Genomic DNA, 21688 nt, shown 5'->3' on the forward strand with positions numbered 1-21688 from the left:
CCGCTTTTGTAATAAAAAATCAGGAATGCGCAGAGAGACTTTGCTCATGATATATAAACTTTATGTGCGCCCCATTTTGGAATTCGGTTGCGTCCTTTTTTCCGGATCTGCTGCTTACAAATTAAGACCTCTATTATTGTTAGAAAGGCAAGCGCTGCGTCTGTGTCTCGGACTACCGAGATGTGTTGCTATTAGCGTGCTGTATTTGGAAGCTCGACTCATTCCACTTGATGCAAGATTTAAGCAGCTTACCGTGCAGACGTTTTTAAAGCTCTATGATGCACCTCTCTCCCGTTCCCAGACCGTTTTTATCACGTCTCCCGATTCATTCTTTAAAGGGGTGGTGCCATCAAATTTCGAGGCTATAACAAGCCTGTTGTGGGTTTCCTTTGTATGCAAGGACATTCCACACGAAGGGTCGGACACAGCAAACGTTTAGAATATATTTTAATTCACTTCAAAGTTACCTAAATGCTCATTCTCCCGATCGAAACCCATCGCTAGCGCGCCAACACTGACGTAGATCTGTAGGATGGGCAACGAAAGTTGTAGTGACGTCACACCAAATCTGCTGTAGTAACGTGAGCGACCTCCGGACCTCCGCCACTTCCGCAACGTACGTACCGGCTGTAGTGAACTAGAATACATTCTAGTTCACTATAGTACCGGCAAAGCATCGGTTGCTACATCACTCGCCGAGTTTCGATCGCTTCCTGGTCATGTGCGTCACAGCCTTGGTGGTCACGTGACCACGCCTCCTACACTTCTACGTCACTGCCCAACCTCGGCGCCCAGAAACCGAAACCGAAAGTTGTCCAATAAAAAGGCGATATAAATTATTTAGCGAGAATACATGAATTTTGGTGGCGTGCATCATGCTTCCTGGAGCTATAGGAAACGCTTACAGCAAAGAACGCGCAAGCCACAAATTTGGTGGCACCACCCTTTAAGCATCCGTGGCAACGTTATCGAAGGCCTCAAGTAATTTTCGTCGAGTCGCTGTTATCAGACCTACATGTTCTCTGCCGTGCTTAGCTTGCCCAAAACTGTGTTCGCTGAAGCCTAATTAGTTTCGACGATATTTCCCCAAAAATGCTAATTACTTCCAAAGCGTATTCTAGAAGGCCCTGCTTCAAGATCACCTCGGTCAATTTCCTGCTCACCTTCGTAATTTCTACGGACGCCACGCAAAATCTTCAGAAGGCCGGAGTGGGCATTTTCTCCCAGCAGCTCAATTGGTCTTTTGCTCTCAGACTACCTGACTTCACCCCAATATTTCTTGCCGTATTTATGGCAATCACATTGGCTGTTAGAAAACTAAATTCTCCAAAATCGAAAGTTATTATTATTACAGATGCCTCATCGGTTTGTATGCATTTAACGTCCGCAAAACAATCACAGCTTCTTCGAATATTTTCGAGCCTCGTATCCTGTACCATATCAGAGGTTCGGTTAGTATGGGTCCCCGAGCATGTTGGAATCTCTCTAAATGAAGCAGCTGACGCGCTCGTCACGGCGTCTTTAGATGGTCCAGTGTTAAATGTCGTACCCCTTTTTTCTTTCATTACCGGAGAGAGATTCAAACGACTGTTATACTTAAAAAACACCGAAACAGCTCTCATACCATCAGCGGATTACCAGCACTTACATTCCCATGGAACACCACCAAATGTCTTTCACGTCAATGCGAGGTGACTCTCACAAGCTTTCGCTGTAGAGTTCCCGGTTAAATTATTACCTAATAAATCTGGCTTTTCCTTAACAAATCTATGTGCAGTTTGCAATGAACCAGAAACAATAGATCACTTTTTTTTCTATCATGCCGCCGTTTCGCCTCACTCCGTAGAATGTTTCTGGAAATGCCGACTGGTAGGCTGGGCTTACAATTTACTACTTCCAGCCTGTTGTCGTTTGGAGCGAATCAGTTTGGGGCAAGCCGCAGTGCAATTATAACTGCGCTACACAAGTTCCTTCAAGCAACAGGCAGAGTACGCTGCTAGTGATACCGACCTCGGAAACCAACTTTTTTTTCCTTTTTTATTATATATATAATATATATATATATATATATATATATATATATATATATATATATATATATATATATATATATATATATATATATATATATATATATATTTAATTGTTATCCTATGGCTTTGTTAACTTCTTAAATATTTCCTATTTTTAATTTGCATCGCGTTTCGTGCTTTTTTTTGAAGTTTCATATATAATTGTCAGTGTAGCCAATCCCCTCGTGGGTATGAGCCAGTCTCCTTAGGGCAAACAACAAACAAACAAACAAATACCCGGACCTGCCTGATAAAAAGAGCCTTTCACAAAGCAACGTCTGACCCTTTCTTCACGTACAACACCCTATTTCAAGTGGTGGAGGAGCCGGGTTCCCATCATCCTGGAACTTCGCAATCGGACGCTACCATCGCCTTTAATATGACTGCACCTGGCCCTTCGCCAGCTTCTGCCGCCACAACGACAGTCTTCTGTGCTGGCGTGCAACGGCAACGCGACCCGCCCGTATTTCACGGCAATGACGAGCACGACGTCGAGGTTTGGATCGTTGAGTACGAACTCGTAAGCGCTTCCAACAAATGGGACGACTGCGACAAGCTCACCAACGTGCGCTTTTACCTAGCTGATGTGGCCAGCCTCTGGTTTAAAAACCATGAGGCTGACATCACCACCTGGTCGACCTTTAAGGCAACCATCACCGAGGTCTTCGGTCGTCCCGCCGTGCGCCGGCTTCGCACGGAACAGCGTTTGCGTAGCCGAGTCCAGCGCCGGGACGAGACGTTTACGAGCTATATCGAAGATGTCTTGTCCCTATGCAAGCGCGTCGACCCATCTCTCGCCGAAATGGACAAGATAAAGCACATCATGAAAGGAGTCGACGACGAAACGTTTCAGATGCTTGTCGCTCGGAACCCTCAGACTGTCGCTGACGTGGTCCAACTCTGTCAGTCGTACGACGAGTTGCGAAAGCAGCGTGTCTCGACGCGCCACGCTGCCGAGGCTACAGCTGAGGTTTCCGCCCTTGTCGATGACGTCGCTGCTGATCACACCGTTTTACTGCCACAGATCAAGCAGTTCATCCGTGAGGAAGTTGCGCGTCGACTTTCCCTTGTCGCCCAATTACCTGAACCAGTGACATCATTGGAACCACGTCTTCGTCAGGTCATTCAGGCGCAAGTCGCGCAGGCACTACCACCATCACCACCTGCCACTACACCGCTGACATACGCGGCCGTCGCTGCCGGACCACAGGCTCCATCTGTTTCTGGCGCCTACCGGGCCACCGGGTCCTTCTACACGACGCCGCCGCCGCCCACAGGCACGGTGGTACCCCATCCTACTTCGCCCTCCGGACCTTCTGTCGTTAGCCCATGGCGCACCTTTGATAATCGGCCGATATGTTTCGCGTGCGGTTTGGCAGGGCATATAGCCCGCTACTGTTGACGTCGCAGCTTCCAGTCTCAAGACGGTGTGCCTTCCTCCAATTATCAGGCTGCCCAGCATTCCCAACGACTTTCTTAGGCTGTCGCTGACTCGTTTTCCCCTCGACGCCCTTTCGACTCACGCCGTTCGTCTTCGCCCTGTCGCCGATCCATATCCCCGATGCTTCGACGACCTAGCCCCGCACGAGAGGAAAACTGACAGCCGCAGTTCCGGAGGCAAGAACTGCGTTGTCATCGAACTCTCCAAGACCTCCTCTTTATCCGCCCAACGAAATTGATATAGTAGTAGAAGGTATCGCCGTACGTGCACTTGTCGACACAGGAGCCGTAGTTTCTGTCATTAGTGAGAAACTGTGCCGCAGTTCGAGAAAAGTGACCACACCGCTTACGAATCTTGCCCTGCGTACAGCGACATCACATTACATCACGCCTTCGGCTCAGTGCACAGCTCGTGTTGTGATTCAAGATGTTCGGTATGCCGTCAAGTTTGTCGTTCTTCCGCGATCAACCTACGACGTCATTCTAGGATGGGATTTGCTTTCTACCCATCAGGCCATCGTAGACTGCGCTCGTGCTGAACTCACGTTGTCGAATCCGTGCCCTGACCTCGAAGACCGCAGTCCCCCTAAAGTGTTTGCCGCAGCTGACGTCCACATCGCGCCTTTGTCCGCCGTCGTAGTTCCTGTGTTTTGCCTGCTGCCACTAACTCTACTGTTTTGTTCCAGCCATCTGTAACGAGTGCGCGTAACCGAACCTTCATCCTCCCGTTTGCCGTCATCAAACTTTGCACTGGTTCTGCGGCACTTTACGCGTGCAACGTCTCTGCTGTCCCGTCTCTTGTACTTCGCGGCGAATGTCTGGGGAGCCTCACTACTTTTGCTGACATTTTCGACGATACAACACTTGGAGACCGCGGCATCACTACTGCCTTGTGCCATCACTTCTGCAACTGACACAGCTGCTCCTATGGATGTATTCTGCAAAGCCGTCGATTCCCACCTTACGCCTGTGCAGAAGAAACAGCTTGTCCAACTCCTACAGCGTTTTCGAGCCTCCTTCGACCACGACCAGCCTTCTTTAGGTCGAACGTCAGCAGTTGTCCACCGTATTGATACCGGTCAACATGCACCACTGCGACAGCGTCCATACCGTGTGTCGACTTCCGAACGCCGTGTCATCGATCAACATGTAGACGATATGCTCAAGCGTGGAATAATTCAGCCGTCCAGCAGCCCCTGGGCCTCTCCACTTGTGCTGGTGAAGAAAAGGACGGACCCATCAGGTTCTGCGTGGACTACCACCGTCTCAACCGTATCACGCGCAAGGATGTCTATCCTCTACCGCGCATCGACGATGCCCTAGACTGCCTACAGGGCGCAGAATTCTTCTCTTCCTTAGATCTGCGCTCTGGCTACTGGCAGGTGCCCATGGCGGAGGCCGATCGCGAAAAAACGGCTTTTGTTACGCCCGACGGCCTTTTCGAATTTACAGTCATGCCCTTTGGCCTCTGCAACGCGCCTGCCACTTTTGAGCGTATGATGGACACGATCCTTCGAGGCCTCAAGTGGAATATTTGCCTTTGTTATTTACACGACATTGTCATCTTTTCTACCGATGTCGCGACCTATTTACCCCCCTCGAGCATTAGTTTGTTTTGCGTGCAGTGATAGCCGATAGAAAGAGGTGCCGTAGAATCTCTAGTCGTTACATTTACGCTGATTCGACACCTTATATGCGCTTTACGGAGAAAGATATTGCGGCTACCTCGGCTACTTTTCTATTTCATGTTCAACAACAAAAATAAAAGAATTCACGTAGTAAACGTAAATACAAGCTAAAGAAAATGAAAACAGACGACAGCGCCTTAATGGAGCACTTGTGCGCGCTATCTCGAGCAACCACCGCTAGCATTAACTTGACATACGCTAGAAGGTACGCCGCAGCTGCAGTGGTAAATTGTACAAAATGCAAAGTCGCAACATATCTTTTAATGTGAGTATTTGCTTCACTCTAGGAAGCGGCGTTGTTGCGTAATCGGGCTGTATTGCAAGAGAGAGTAAAACGTCTTTATTGATGTTTGAATGGAGAAGGAGCACGAGGGAGGAACCCCTAGTCCGGGGTCCCTAGGATGACTCCAGTCCACCGAAGAGTAGGGCTCGCTGTCACATGGCTCGGAGGACCTCGGGAGATCCGTCGCGGAGAGCATCGTCCCACAGCTCCTCGTTACGTGAAGGTTGTAGGAAAACTGATTAAGGATGGGAAAATGTTTGCAGTGCATTCTGTCGTGACATGGAAGGTCGTGGGCGAGTTTAGTCGCAACTGAAAGGCCGATGCTTCGCTCTACAACGCGTGTTTGTATCGTCACTTTCAGATATCTGTGCTTCATCCCGTCAAGAAAGTAAATAGGTAAATCTTAAGTTATCACTGTAAGACGTTTCGAAGGAAACTGAAATATAAATGATGACTCTCTGGAATCAAACAGGCACTAATTGCGTTGATCAGCGAAGTACGATAGCACGTGTTCTTTCCTTCAAAACAGTGGGGTTTGTTGAGTATCAGTAACATGACAAATTGGTTGTTTCCGCTTTTCGTCTATACACAACCCGAAGATGGTTATTTTCAAATCGCTACGGCGAAAACTAAGCACTGAGAGCATCTCTCGTTTTCAAGATTATTTAACCCCTTCAATCCCGTCAGAAATTCAAAAAATATCCTTCAGTGTCACTGATTGTGTTTTACTAGCTCCCAAATAAAAATAAAGTGCAAATAGGTATAAGCAGTTGGGTCGGTTCACTTGTGAGGAACCCTCAGCCTTTGCGCGTGTTCTTAGACAATTCTTCAGCCGCACTTTCCCGTCGATACGTGGTACGCAGATACGTGCGTTTTCGTCAACTATACCTTGTGCAAGACTTTGACGCATGACTTCGTCGCGCAGCACTCTCTGCGCAATCAACGGCAGCTCTAAGAGTGATTGTAATCACCGCCGACCTATTTCAACATAAGAAGCAAAACTGGGCCGGATTAGAAACTTCGCTAGTTGCTAATCAGGGGGTACCCTATTTATTACCCGCTGCGGCAGCTGCGGCGAAAGCCCTGAGCTGCTTGGGTTTGATTATTTGCCATGGCGGCTCCATTTCAACGGGGGCGAAATGCAGGAACATCTTTGTTCTTGTGTGCTCGGTAAAAAACCCCAGGTGGTCAAAATTAGTCCCCAATCCCCGCTATAACGAGGTTCTTAATCGTATCTTAGTTATGGCGCGTAGCAAAACTCCCGACTTGTTTCTAGTTCTACGTTTGAAGACAACACACCGCTTGTCATACTTATTACTCTTCATGTCACTAGAAGCCGAGAACACGAGAAGGGGGTGCGTAGTCGGACGACGCACGAGCGCCGCACGCTCCTTCTTTCTTTCTTAGTATGTTACGACACTGACGTTATACTTATCGATGAATGAATTGTCGTGACATGCTACTTATACGTGCGGCTACGAAGATATCCGCGGTCACAGTCACAAGACGTACACGTACAAGGGTAGAGAGAGAGAGAGAAAGAAATAATAACCAGGTCACTTAATTTGTACACGTGCATGCTCAGCTGGGAAAGGAGGGCCAGATAATGAAAGGAGGATAATAAGATGATGAGGATGGTGAAAAACTCATCATCAAAATACCCTTATCATAGTAAGCTGATGTCAGACACTGCGAAAAAAAAAACGCCAGGCCTGCGCGGAAAGCGCAGCACAGTCACAGCGAAAGCTGGAAGAGCGGCATTTCTAGAGCCCGTTATAAACTCTCCTGTGGCTACTAATACAGGTACATTAGCAACATACCCACTACGCCACAAAGCGTAATTTTTGGGAAGTTGGGAAGCACCAAGCACGACATTATTCGTTGTTCTGCGGAGAAGCGAGGTACCATATGTAAGCGAATATGTGCAGTTTGTAGATGCGGCGGTTGATGACGATGAATAATTATGGTTGCGCCCTTTGTAATGGGTTGGAAGCTTTAAACGACCCACTAGTTACGTAATGCATATTGTGTGACACCCGGTCGTTATTTAACTGTCCCACCACGCTTTATAACACACTTTAACCGGAGAAACGTAGAGCGAGAGAGAGAGAGAGAGAATTGACTTTATTGAGACCCTGAGGAAATGGATCATGGGAGCTTTATGGGCTTCCTTGGCAACCAACAGAAGTGCACTTGCGAGGAACCCACTACGCTATAAATCATTGTAATTTTTTAGAAGTAGGGCAGTAGGCACTATGCCATTTTTCGTCATTCTACAGACAGCCGTGGTACCTGCTAAACGCATGTAAGGCATTATGCGCACTTTGTTGATTCTGTGCGTGATGACGATGAAGAATTATGGCAGAGCTCTTTGTAATGGGTTGAAAGCATTCAACAACATACTCGTTGCACAATTCGCATTGTGTGACGCCTGGTTACAGAATTCGCGCTGTGCGACGCTTGGTGCTTATTCTACTCTTTTACCACGCTATATTGCATATGCTAATGTGGTTCCTTCCCGACATGAAGCCTGTGTAGGACCTTTTTGCAAGGCAGTTTCAAGCACCGGCGTGGCTCAGAGGTTGAATACTGGGCTCCCACGCAGAGGGCCCAGGTTCGAACCTCGTTCCATCCTGGGATTTTTTTCTTATTTTAGTTTTTCTTTCTTATTTCGAGCGATACTGGTTACGGACACCGGCGGCGGCGGCGGCGGCGGCGGACAACTACGGCACCAAAAACGGCCGGTGAAATGATCTCATAACAGCTTTCGCTGTAAAAGAAAAGAAAGCGCACAGCGGTCGCGACGGCCGCAGGGCAAAGCCAAACTGCAGAGGCAATGTGCCCGGGTATTGGCTTCTCCTGCTTCTCCCGGAATCAGTCATCGCTCCCGAGTATGCAGATACGTTGTCGTGCACCGCGCACACTCACACCGGCTGCGCGCCAGCGTCAATGGCCGTGAGAAATGAGCAGGATTCGCAGCGGTGCAGGAACCATGAAGGAAAACACGAGATAGTGTTGGTTTTTTTCTTTTCTAGGGCGAAGCATTGTTTGCGAACCCACTCGTATCACTTGGTGAGCGTGATATTTGCGGTTCGCTGCTGCCGCTTCTCGGCATAGATGACGCATGGAAAAATGAAACGATTATGTTTTCGATTGTGGGAACAAAAAAAATGGGGCAGCTATGCACTAGTGGTGCGAAGACTGAGGAAACAGTGGAGCTCGTGGCCTTCCCCTCCTCCTCACCCTAATATTATTATTGTTGGGGTTTAACGTCCCAACCCACGATTTGATTATGAGAGACGCCGTTGTGGAGGACTCTGGAAATTTTGACCAACTGGTGTTCTCTAACGTGCACCTAAATCTAAGTACACGGGCCTCAAGCATTTTCGCCTTCATCGAAAATGCGGCCGCTGCGGCCGGGATTCGATCCCGCGACCTACGGGTCAGCAGTCGAGCGCCATAACTACTAGACCACCGTGGCGGGTCTCCTCCTCACCCTCACTTCCCTTTCCCTCCCCCTTGGTATACTATACTATGCATGTCTATGCTATGCTAGGATCTGCTTGGCACAAAGTTCCGTTTACCAGCCCTTGCTTTGCTATACTGTCCATGGTTCACCTTCTCACCTCCCATTTTTCCTTCTTTCTCTCATCCGCACCCTAACATCAGTCCTCACCCTCACACCCCTTTCCAATCCCCTTGCCAAACTGTACTATACAAGGCTAGGCAATGCTTTACCCTCTCCTTTCCTTCCTCCCCACCCTCACTTCCCTTTCCCACCCCTTTGCTATACTATACAATGCATGTACCCGCTATGATACGTTAGGAGCTGCTTAGCACATACCCGCTTTCTTTGGCGCATACCTGCCCGCTTTTGTGCGGACGATCCCGGAGTTTTTCCAAGCTTAAACAGCTTCACTCCTAAAGGCTTCCTCTCGGAGCCGACAGTCCGATGATAGATCGAGCTGTTGACACAGAACTGCACACGTATATTTCGCGTGTCAAAGCCAACACTAGCTGCTTGGGACGACTGGCGCGTGCACCACATCTCTTCGCACGCGCTAGGCAAGAGAGGGGGGGGGGGGGGGGCTCATGCACTGGTTTTCATCATGCCATAGAAGAATAATCACGGATACAGGCGTATAATATTACAACCAAGGAGGTTTAAAAAGAGTTCTAGAGTGACCATATGATATGGGTACGAACAGGAAAACACAGCATCGTACACAGCTAACCAAAGCTAACCGAATAGCTATATGATGCCACGCCATAGAACCCGAACTCTTAGAGATAGCCATAACGTAGTTCAGCGCAAAAAACAGGCAACAGACGAGTGAGAGGACGAGTGAGAGATAGCGCTGCCTTATTTTTCTGGCACGGGAGACTGTTATGACCCGCGGCTACAGTATCAGGCAGAAGGACTTGCTATCTCGGCTCTAGAGGGCAAATGACGTCCCTCTGGCGAAGCCGAACCTACGCGACCTTAAAAGGGGTACGATAAAACATGAAGGCCACGAAATTGGACAGGATAGTCCATGGTTATGCGCAAAAATAGAGCGCTGAAAGACGGGCCAAAAGAAGGAACAATCAGACCTGTGGTCTTCGTTCCTGCCTTTTACAGCGAGGCTTTATATATCTATAGCCCTTTCGTAACTCCGCGAACAGTGACCCTGCCAACAGAAAACCCCTAGTATGCGACAGTAGTTGGGCACACCGCGCTGTTCCACTAAAAATGAGCATAAGAAAAAGTAAATAAATAAATAAATTTGCAAATTAATGTATTAATTATTTATTTACCAAATACTGTACAAATAAATAAATAGACTGCGCGCTGCACTTCTGGCCCGCGCAAATCGAGGTGGAAGTGCTTTAAAGAAGCGTACGCTAAATTGAAAAAAAGACTTTCTGTACCTTTCATCAAAATAGGGCCTCGCCTCTGTGCCATGTGCCACACATACAGCTTCGCTGGTCATCCACTTTCACAAAGAGGAGAGGCTCATGAATATTTAAGTGCAATGCACTTATAGGCCGAAGGCGAACGGCGGCATGGTCACGCAGTTTCAAGCGAAATAGCCGCCGAGAGAAGAGGGCGCCACCATCCTATCATCGGTAAGGTCCCTGTATACCTAGAGGAACCTTACAGATGTACACAGGTACCTTAAAATGTACTGGCACGATTTTGAGACATAGCAAAAGGGAATTTTTCGTTTCCTTTGTATGCACTGTTAACGCTCTCCACAAACCAAAGTCAGACAACACGTATAAAATATTTTACGTTGTTTTTTAAGTTTTCGTCGCTGATCATCTGCAAGCCAGCCCCACTACGATAGACATTATCCCGACGATTCAACACAGCCGAGGACCGGCCTTCATCACGTTTCAGCCGGGGACCGGTCTTCATCAGGGAACACACGATACAGAAAATTTCTGTATCGTGTGGTCCCTGATGAAGGCCGGTCACCGGCTGAAACGTCGGAAAAATAAAAAGTTTTCGTTTTGCACGACCTCTACTTCGTAGTATTAGTTCTACTGGATCCAAGGACACTTCCTTCTTCACACACACACACACACACACACACACACACACACACACACACACACACACATATATATATATATATATATATATATATATATATATTGTGAAGAACGAGATAGAGACAACGCCCGTTCCTGGGCCAAGCTGTTCTATCCTCCTCTCATCTTTCTCTTCCTCTACCCGCTCCCCGCGCGCCAGAGCCTCGGTGCCCCTCTTCGTCATCACACTCGGCCATGACTGCGAGCGCGCGGAACAGTCGGCAATGTCTCTGGCGGGCGGTGTTGGCTGCATCGCGGTGGTCGGTCCCGACCACGCTGCAAGTTGGTTGGGAGACCTGCCAGAAGTGCCTCTGGTGGGCGACACTGGCTGCATGGCGATGGTCGGTCCAGGCCACGCGACGACTTGGCTTGAAAGGGCGCCTCAGCGTGCTCTAGCGGGCGACCCTGGTTGATATGATGTGGTCGTATGTAGCCCGCACGTTCATGCCGTCGCAGTTGGGAGAACAGGGAAGGAAGTGGTGGGTCCTGTAACGCCACTTGCTGCACCGAACGAGGCCATCTGCTCTTTCTGCAATGGTTCGATGGGCCTCTAGGTATCTTACTAGACGTCTGTGGCAACGGGAAGCTGTGTTCACGCGCTGACCTTCGACGATGACCTTTTCTTGAAGCGACGCTGCGAGCAGCCGAGACATCCTCGTCAGAAGCCGCTCCAACAGCCGGAGACTTGTGCTGAACTGGCAGGTCTTCGATCAAAACGATCTCAGCCGTGTCAAACACCTTGGCGGCTTCTGGGTAGACGTCTCGTAGCAAGTTGCAAACTTTCTCACGTTCTGCCATTGCATGCTGTGCGGTACGCTCATCCGCTTTCGTCTGTTCAGAGGGGGTCTTGCTGGAATCCACGGACAAGTACGGCGCGTTGCATGGTAGACCGTCCAGTTGCATGGCAGAACGTGCCGGTGCCTCCAAGGGCTCAAGCGACGACGAGCATGGGGGCAGCGTTTCCGACAGATGTGGACGGAAAACGATCTCGGCCACCAGCAGATTTGTTCTGGCGTTGGATACTGACGCCGAGTCCGTGACCTGAGGTGGTATGCCTGGTCTCAGTTGTGTGTTTGTCCCAGGGCAGGTTGAGACACAGTCTGCTGGTGAGCTGCAGCGCGCAGTTGCAGCCTCGAGGTGGTGCCCCTTCAGAGCTCCATCCTCGGTAGCGGTGAGGTTGGACTGGGTGGTGGCAGCGAGGTGGTGGTCAATCGGTCCAAAGGCAGCTATGAGCCTGGTGCTCCACTCGGCCCAGGATTGCTGCCTCACGCCGTCGTACCTGTGCCACGCCGCGGCACCTTCCCGAAGGCGGTCTACCGCCGTGGACCACTTCTGCGCCTCCGTCCAGGCTTCGCGATCTCCCAGGGCGTTGACCGTCGCCACCCATTTTTCTACGTCGTCCTGGAAGCCGCGGAATTCCGGTAGTACAAAGGTAGCCTGTGATGGTGATACGGCAGGCGCGAAACGGTAGAGTGTGTGGGCGAAGTCACCAAGTTGGATTGAGACCTGGCTGAGTGTAGACCGGACCTCTCTGCGTTGCTCAGGCGAGCTGGCCTCGAGGTCTAGCGAGGTGGCCACATCCAACATGGCGTTGATGGCTGTCAGTGCGGGAATTATTGGAGGAAACAGCGCAGAGCTCGACGCTGTCAAGGCGTTGGCCGTGACGCGAAGTCGCGCAATGGTACGCCGCAGGTGCGCGGCGCTCTCCGATGGTTCGCGTGCGGAGCCCGTAATGTCGGACCAGTAGGCGGTGGTGGTTGAGCCCACGACGGCGGGCTGCTGGTCCGAAGGAGCTCGTACCGCATCCCAAAGCGGCTCAGGTGCGAATGGAGCCCTGAATGAGAGGGTGTCGCCACGGGAAGCGTGAGCGGCATTCCCGGGCAACGGTAGGCCGTGCACTGTCTTGGCGGCGCCGGGGTAAGCGTGCCCTTGAGCCACCGAGGAGGCCTAGACGCCGTCCTGGGATGGTTTGATGGGTAGCTGTAGCAGCGGTCGGGCCATGGTGTCCATGACCGAGGAAGCGTGGACGGCGTTCCTAGGATGGAGAGACCCGCGCTGCCGACGACGCGCGATGACAGGTGGCTTCAGGTGCAAGGTTCGGCTTGCGTTGTAGGCTGCGCCATTGTGAAGAACGAGATAGAGACAACGCCCGTTCCTGGGCCAAGCTTGCTTGCTTGCTTGCTTGTGCCCGTTTGTTGGCTCTTACCCACTACGGGGGATCGGCCATGAAACCGGCGGTTAATTTAATAATATTTTTTAAAGAGTGAGGAATAAATCAATTGCCGCAGGAATAAACGAAATTTTAAGAAGACTAGTCGCTATGGAATAAGGAGGAGAATAATACCACAATATGAGAAACAATTAACGAATGAATGAAAGGAATTCTGGAGTATCAAATTTTGTTAAGGAATAAGTTAACAGGGAATTCTTCGTGTCTCACCGAGAAATTCGCATAGGGCTGAGCAGACGTTCCTGTTGCTGAAGCCAAGAGAAGACGCCCCAAGGGAAAGAATATTTTGAGAATTCAGATTAATTCTTAAGTTTCTGAATAAAATTTCGAAATGCTTTTTCTATGCCTAATGAATCGACGGCAGGTAAGCAAGAAATGAACAATGTTTTCAGATTCCTGACAAAAATAGCACATAGGAGATGGCACCAGACCAGACCTGTATAAATAAAAATTAAGTGGAGGTATCCGGCATCGCAATTTTGTAATAGCCACTTCCAGTCTTCGAGTGGGACACCATTTATTATTCCAGCCGAATGAAAGATGACCATATTCGGGAACTGGTAATTTCATACTTTTGGCATCTTGAGTTAGAGAATACTTCCGAAATCTCGAATCAGTAATAAAAGCTGTATCAGGTACAATGGAGAAAATAGGACCACCCAGAGACCACCGCGCGAGAGTGTCTGCCATCTCGTTTATTAGTATGCCACAATGACCTGGGACCCATACCAATCGCACGGTACTTAAATTTTTTGGGACTTAGGAGGTGAATGCATTTAGAACGGGAGACTCAGAAGCAGTAGAAGATCCTCCTCTCGTCTTTCTCTTCCTCTACCCGCTCCCCGCGCGCCAGAGCCTCGGTGCCCCTCTTCGTCATCACAATATATATATATATATATATATATATATATATATATATATATATATATATATATATATATATATATATAAAGAAAGTTTGGACAACGCTTGAGCCTCGCCTTCAAGAGTAGAACGCGATAGCGTAATCGGGCCCCGTGCGCATCGCCTTCAACCGTTCCGCAAGGAAAGGAACGTTCGTGCTCCTTTAACATTGGCCGTTTCAAACTATCCTAGGGAGCTATTCTCGATGTGTCCACCTTGTGGACTGTTCACGTCGACTGCCGCTGATTGGCTGGAGCTTGAGTAACGTCAAGCAAAATCCTAATAAAAAAAACACTTATACGATTTTTTATAAATAAAATTATGCAGTGTATTTAACATAGCTCACAGGCATGCAAAAAAAGCGCACTAGAGTACTCTTCCGGTAAAAAATGTTCGTGCTCCCCAAAATAGGAAACGCAACCACGGCGGCGTCGTTTGTGTAATTCAGCGCCGCACGGAAACAGATGTAATCGCGCCCCGGGCAGCAATAAACGAGACAGTTACAAGCGGTCACCCTTTGAGAGATTAGAAACCAGACAGCCATCAGCTTTGCGAGCGCGAGAAGCAATAATCACCCGAAGGACTAAACCGAAACCAGCCGCACCGCGTGCGCGCGTTCTGATGCGCAAGTGAAAGCCGCCGCGCCGCTCTAGAAACCAAAAAAAAGAAAAACCAACGGAGAGACGTCGATGCACGAAAAAAATTCCACGCATTCCCGAAGAGTGGCAGCACATGCCAAGCAAGAGAAATGATCGAAAAAGGCGCGCGTTTTAAAGATACAGGCTATGCCGTACATGTACGGCGAAAACCCTCAAAGGGCTAGAATGTAAGTATAATTGCGAAGTGCCCACTACGCCATAATTTTTCCCTTCGCCAATTGGTGAAGCCCCAACTACGCGTCCATAAGGTGTCACGCGCACCTGCGCAGCATCACATTTTGTAATAGGTGGGCAGTTTTAAACCACCCACTCGTTGCGCAATAGACCTTTTTCAAGCACACGAGCGCCACCAGCTGGCGCGCAAGCGCTCAAGGGAAATGTGTGTACGCCGCAGCAGCCGCCGCGACGAGCGCGCGGGCCTAGCGTTGTAGCTTTCCGCTTGCGCCGTGCCAGGACTTCTTGGACACAGTGAATTTGGCAAGGTGCAACATGTTACTGCGCAATTCAATCACGAACTTCAGTGTTTAGCTGCGACGGCCTCTCGACGATTTCTTTCTGTCCCACTGTTGGACAAGTAGAGGGGCTCAGAAGCGTCATTTTATTATTTATTTCGCGCCAGTGCGCCTTACGACATAAATGAAAAAAAAATACGACTCGGTTGCCTATGAAGGACAGGAGCGGTCTATGATTCGCGGATGCAATTGGAATCAACGTCCATAAACACTGTCGACGAATACAGTGTGCGGTTCTGATATTTAAAGAGTATATACACTAGAAAGTGTAGTCGGGATTTGGGGAAATGAGATACATTCATTGCGTCGCTCGCACCATATATGTAACGAACGATAAGTGCCTACTAACCTTCGTTGGTGCTATAACTACAGGTTGGAATAATACTTAGAGCGAAAAAACAAAAGGAGCAGTACAAGGAAGGAAATGCACAAACCAGCGTTCACACACAACAGAAAGTTTATTGCACGCGTGAAAAAAAGCATAGATACAAAAATGGGAGTGCGTCGCGCGTGTCATAAAGAGGCACAAAAGGTCAAACAACCAAAGCGCGTGCTTACACTCGATTATTAAAGCTGAATTCCTCGTCTTGTAACGACTGAGCAGGTTGACTGACACAAAGTGTGACGTTATTTGTGACATGATATGCCTCCGAAGTTTCTCGCGTTGTCCGATTAGGTTGATGGTACAAAATTACTGTGCTTTCAAAGATGGGATTACATTTTTTTTTCATGACGATGCGAGATGAGACGGCTCCATTCAATGAATTTCGATGCTCGCTGAGGCGCGTATAATACATCGATCAGTCTGGCCGATGCACATGTGGACACAAGAAAGAGAAATTTGCGGTTAACTCCTACGCAATGTACAAAACAATTGGCATGCCTCTGACCGCATTTTTCTTTGCCCACCGCAGACCCCTGCGACCTTAATGTGACTAAGCTTATTTGGGGCGGCAAACACTGCCATCACCCCCACATCACTTCCCTACGTTCTTCAGGCCATGCGACTTCTTATACATATGTGGAATAACTGCAATATTTCTAGTATCTTCATTATTTACGGATGGAGGACGTCCGTGTTAATCTTTCTATGCCATGCGAACAGATTTTCGCAAACCGATACAGCGATACGCAGGATATCCCGCCTCTTTGATCACTTTGAAGCTGCAAACTACTGCTCATCTTATGTGCGCAAGTGTTTTTTTTTTCCAATGCCGTGCGTAATCATGACATCACAATTCCTCGTTTAACAATATTCGAATGCGCCGACGCGAAATTAAACACCGATTTCGCGGGACGCGGGCTATACTGCCCGAAAACATGCCCCGCAGTGAAACTTATAAGCATATGTATCAAGAAACTGCAAATTATCAGAGCAAGGCATCTCGCAAGTGAATTCTAGTCACATCCCTTTTTCTTTAAACAGGTTTAGAATGTGCTCACTTCTTTGTACTGCGCGTGACTTGTCAATTAAAATCAAATAATCGTCTGTATACCTGAACACTGTAACACCTCTCTACAGTCTGGTTAAACCCGATCACGAACCGCTATGGCATTAAATGCCATAGCAGCTTGTAAACAAGTAATCTTTGAATAAATACAAATTCGGTGTTCCAGCTCACATTGCTCACGATAGCACGTTTTGACTGCATATATCGGCACGTGATAACTCGCATGCCACTTAACTGCTACATCTGGTATACATCCGCTCGGTAATACCCGCACTCACTGCATCATTCCTTTCGCATTTCATGCGTAGAGATACATGCAGGTGCGTTCAGACATGTGTAGTATTTAGGATTTAATAATAGTCAACCAGTGGCGACGCGTTTTTTTCGTTTGGTGCTCCCACGGCACCAACGAGCAGCGAGCGACGGAACAGCCGGCGGGCTCACCGTACACACTTTTCCCATAGTGCTTCGCGCGCCCGCGGGGTGTTCTGGGATCGCTTGAAAAAGGTCTATTACGATATTTTAAGCCTGATGCGATTCTACGATTCTACCATGCAATTATACATTCGTTAAGGAGATTCCTTCTACTAGATGAAATTCTTATAGCGTCTTTTTTATGAAGCGTTTTCAAGAACTGGCATGGCTCCGTGGTAGAAACATCTGCTTGCGACGCAGAAAGCCTGGGTTCAATTCTCACTAGGGCCAAAGAGTTATTAAGGCGAAAGCCTTAAATGCCTCATGAAACACAATATTTGACCAGCGGCGTGCCGTTCGCTCCCGGGAGCGAGTGATACAAAAAAATCATCACGGGATGACGTCACCTTATGATGTCACGATGACGTCAAATATCACCAAAATTTGTAACGTCACGTGATGACCCCATCATATGACATTGTAGCTTGGACAGAAGAGGTCCGATCACTGAGGCAATGCAAAACCGAGTGAAGTGCCTCCGATCTTGGTGTCTGTGCAAAACCACGTTAGGTGCAAAAGAGTTTTCGAAGGGTGGCGGGGTACGATCAGTACATTGACTGAGAAGAAAAAGAAGGTGGCTTTCGCCTTCGAGTCATTTTAAGTGAATGCCTAAGGGACCCTGTGAGTTTTTATTTATTTAGTTGCATCTACCTCGAATTTTCGCTCACGGACAGCGCCGGTTTTTCTCTCACGAGCAACGACGCCGCCGCCGACACCGGACTCTTTAAGGAGCTCTTTAACGTTTTCACAAAACGTGTATCTAGCCTCATGCCCCATGCTTCTTACAAATTAAGCGAGAATACGAGTGGTGTCCTAGCGTAGCGGTCCACAGCAATAAAAAAAAAGTGACCCGCTACACTAAAGGGACCATGGGCACTACATGGCCGCCTTGTGTTGACACAGGTGCGGCGAGCTCTGTCAGCATCGGCGTTTTGTGCTTCGTTGAAATCAAATAAAAATCTGACGCTGTCTTTGTCGCTGTGTGTATCTGTCGTGGTGGTACCACAAGGCAACTTCAACAAACCTCAAGAAGCCTAGTCTCTCGAGTTAACTTGGGCGATCATCGTGACATTGGTTCTACCAATGTGACTATTTTCATTTTGTCATAAAAAAAGTACTCTATATAAACGTGCCACATACGTAGCCTATATAAACGTGCAGCCTATATAAACATATACAATGAATGTCTTGTGGAAGTTGTACACGGACTGTGACTGCAGTTCACTTCTTAGGAGGGTGGGGGCACGACATACTTGTTATATGCTGTATATCCGTCACACTTCGTTCTAGATACTTCTAGATACTTCTTCCCTGTTATGTTATGTCCACAAACACATTTTACGTTACAAAACACCGGGCTAGCATCTGCAAACGAAACTGCGTATTCTTGTTTTAGCCGCCTGTCACAGACAGTTTTCTCTACGGGGTTGGTGCGCGCTGAGCTTTCATAGACAGCCTACCTGAGAAGTTTTACTGTGCATTATATATTCCTGTCAGTTTTATCAATTTGTTTTTTGCTCCTTTATTTGATCAGGTGACTTCAAATGGGGAAGATTGAATTAGCTTTGTCAGCTAGTCAATCTACCAACACAAAATAGAACGCCCCTCTTTTTCCATCCTTTGTTTTACCGCTAATCAGTGCATATCGATGAGGTATAACATGTATGTGGCGAAATACGGGACAAAAAAGCTCAATGGGAAAGTCGGATGAAGCTATAGAGCCGCGCACAAGTAGGAGCCATCGCGTAGAGCACCGAACGCGTTGCTATCTGTGCGACACGACACCGCAGTTGTTTTTTGTTGTTTTCTTCCCACCCAGTGATATATTCAAAGCGGCAGCTTATTTTTAGGCTGATAAAAGTGCCGGAACAGCATTGTGTTACTGCCACATACTCATAAAGACGGACCTGCTGACTACTCGAGACTCGTACGACGCTGCCTTTCCTCTTGGTCGCCACTGGCGCGGCACTGCGACCATCGCCTGAGCACTTGTGAGCCATGGATGTTAACAATGAGACCACGCAAGCGCGGAATTGGGACTTGAGAAAGTTTTAGACCAGCGCTCCTGCGTTCCCGAAGTCTCGGAACCAATTAATGGTGTCGTGGACGGAGAGCTACCACACTGGCTCCGAGGAACACTTCTGCGAAATGGTCCATGTCTTTCCGCGATTGGTCCCGACCGCTACAACCACGTATTTGACGGCCTCGGTTTGGTGAGGCAATTCAGCATTGAGAACGGTCAAGTATTCTACAGAAACCGGTTCCTGAGGAGCCAATCGTACATCCGCAACCACAGGGCCAACCGCATCGTTGTCTCGGAGTTCGGAACTTTGGGTCACCCCGATCCTTGTGCCTTGTTCGACCGCCTGACCTCTTATTTCACTGTGGACATATCGGATAATGCCCTCGTGAATGTGATGCCCATAGGTGATGAAGTATACGCCATGACGGAGTCACCGTACATGTTCCGAGTGGATCCCGTTACTCTGGAGACTGTCGAGAAGAAGAAATTGACGGACTTGGTAGCCGTACATACCGCCACGGCACATCCACACCTGGACCCGGATGATGGCTCTACATACAACATTGGGACAAAGATGGGACTTCATCCAGGGTTTGTCCTCATTCACTACCCTTCGAGTGGCGTGAACGGCGTCAGAGCCGTGGGCAAGATACCATTCAGCTCCCGCACGTCGGTTCCCTACGTGCACAGCTTTGCCCTGACGGAGAATTGGGTGGTCGTATTAGAACAGCCTCTCGCCCTGCACTTGCCGACTATGCTTCGGTGTAAGTTACTAGGCGACAAGGCGTACCTGGATGCCCTGAAATTCGATCCGACAAAAGGCGTCCGCTTTCACGTGATGAACAAGAAAACCGGAGAACTGCACCCAGCCGTGTTCGAGGCCGCCACCTTTTTCATATTCCACCACATAAACGCCTTTGAGCAAGGCGAGGACATCATCGTGGATGCCTGCTGCTTCGACAACGACAACATCGTGAGGAGTCTAGTCTTCACGGAAACAAATCCTGGGAAATTCGAGATGGCTCACCTTCGCCGCTTCACGCTGCCGCTGAATCGAGGCGGGAGCGAGGGAACCACCGTCATGCCGCAGAACCTGGCGAAGGGAGACCTGTACGGCGAGCTTCCTCGCGTCAACCAGAACTATAATGGGAAGCCATACCGGTTCGCCTACTGCACCAGCCATGTTCCGGGCCAGGAGCACAGGATGTTTCTGTCCAAGATTGACGTCACCACTGGCGAGTGGCAACGCTGGGAGGGACAGGGCTGGTACCCGTCCGAGCCTGTCTTCGTCCCTCGTCCCGGTGGCGTCGAGGAGAGACGACGGGGTCGTCCTCAGTTCCCTGCTTCAAGAGGACAACGAAAAGAGACTGGCACTCGTGTGCTGGAAGCACGAAGCTTCCAGCAGTTGGCTATGGTTGAATTCGATTGTCCCTCCTCGGTTCCCGGTGATTTCCACGGCTGGTTTTTCCAGGACCAAGAGAAGAAAGAGTAGAACGCAACTGAGAAGCGTGGAGTACTCTTTGTGGCATACAAATTGATATTAATCAGATAAACCTCAGTGACGACATCAGGATGTATGTCGACGTGTTACCTACGATTCAAAGGTAAACATTCGGCAGATATCTGTCTGGTCGGGGTAACAGAAACATAAACCCTGTACATTTTGGGCCTTCTCACCCCTGAATAAAGAGACGGTCAGCTTTGAAACGTCGGGTATATTAAAATAATTCTTGGTTGGAGTTTTCTCTTTCCTTAAGTTACCTACAATTCAGTTGCTTCTGCTCTGTTGAGAGTTTGCAAGTATGTAACCAGTACGACATGACGTACACATTCTTTATGATTTGCTTGTAAAATAGTCTGTTTTTTTTTATTGTTTCTTTTGTACAGGATCCTAAACATCGAGTAGAACCCCTTTCTGATGCTTCAGTGGAATTGCAGTGTTTACATCTCAGAACAATTCGCCGATGTAGGTACAGCGCATTGCGAAACATTTTATCACTGCATATTAGGAAAAACATAAGCCTGAAGCTAAACAATTGGCCGACATGGGTGCATGATCCCAACACAATAGAAGTGACTCTAGGTATTTATCAAAGTTATCACATAATTGAGAGCGCAGATAGAGTGGGACCTCCGAAGTATATTTTACGCCACCCATGCTCTCAAACACCGGCTGCTCTTTGTATATAAAACAATATTATTCGCAAAGTAGTTTACTATTGGCTGCTGATCAATCGCCATCACGCGATCGCTTTTCTCCACAAATTGTACTACATCCCGCGTTTTTGCACAATCGATGCGGTCTGATTTTACGTATTACAGCGAAGCTGTCTTTCATCTTCAAGAGAGCGCTTAGTGAACAGAGACACAAAGGAA

General features: G+C 48.6%; 1 protein-coding gene across 1 annotated transcript; it reads left to right on the top strand.

Moving 5' to 3' along the window:
- The first annotated feature begins 2451 nt into the window (after window positions 1-2451).
- LOC119394830 (carotenoid isomerooxygenase-like) lies at window positions 2452-20804 on the top strand. The gene is made up of 3 exons (XM_037662165.1): window positions 2452-2592; window positions 3193-3349; window positions 19369-20804. The coding sequence occupies exons 1-3, from the start codon at window positions 2452-2454 to the stop codon at window positions 20802-20804; spliced, it is 1734 nt and encodes a 577-aa protein (XP_037518093.1).
- The last annotated feature ends 884 nt before the right edge of the window (window positions 20805-21688 follow it).

Source organism: Rhipicephalus sanguineus, chromosome 1, assembly GCF_013339695.2.
Source record: "Rhipicephalus sanguineus isolate Rsan-2018 chromosome 1, BIME_Rsan_1.4, whole genome shotgun sequence".
NCBI classification, from domain to species: domain Eukaryota; kingdom Metazoa; phylum Arthropoda; class Arachnida; order Ixodida; family Ixodidae; genus Rhipicephalus; species Rhipicephalus sanguineus.

What these genes read in the sequence shown, in the direction of transcription:
- LOC119394830 (XM_037662165.1), top strand. Translation starts at nt 2,452, where the DNA reads ATGACTGCACCTGGCCCTTCGCCAGCTTCTGCCGCCACAACGACAGTC. An exon ending in GGATCGTTGAGTACGAACTC is followed by an intron (nt 2,593 to 3,192) that starts GTAAGCGCTTCC and finishes CGTCTTCGTCAG; the next exon opens with GTCATTCAGGCGCAAGTCGC. An exon ending in GACGCCGCCGCCGCCCACAG is followed by an intron (nt 3,350 to 19,368) that starts GCACGGTGGTAC and finishes GCGTTCCCGAAG; the next exon opens with TCTCGGAACCAATTAATGGT.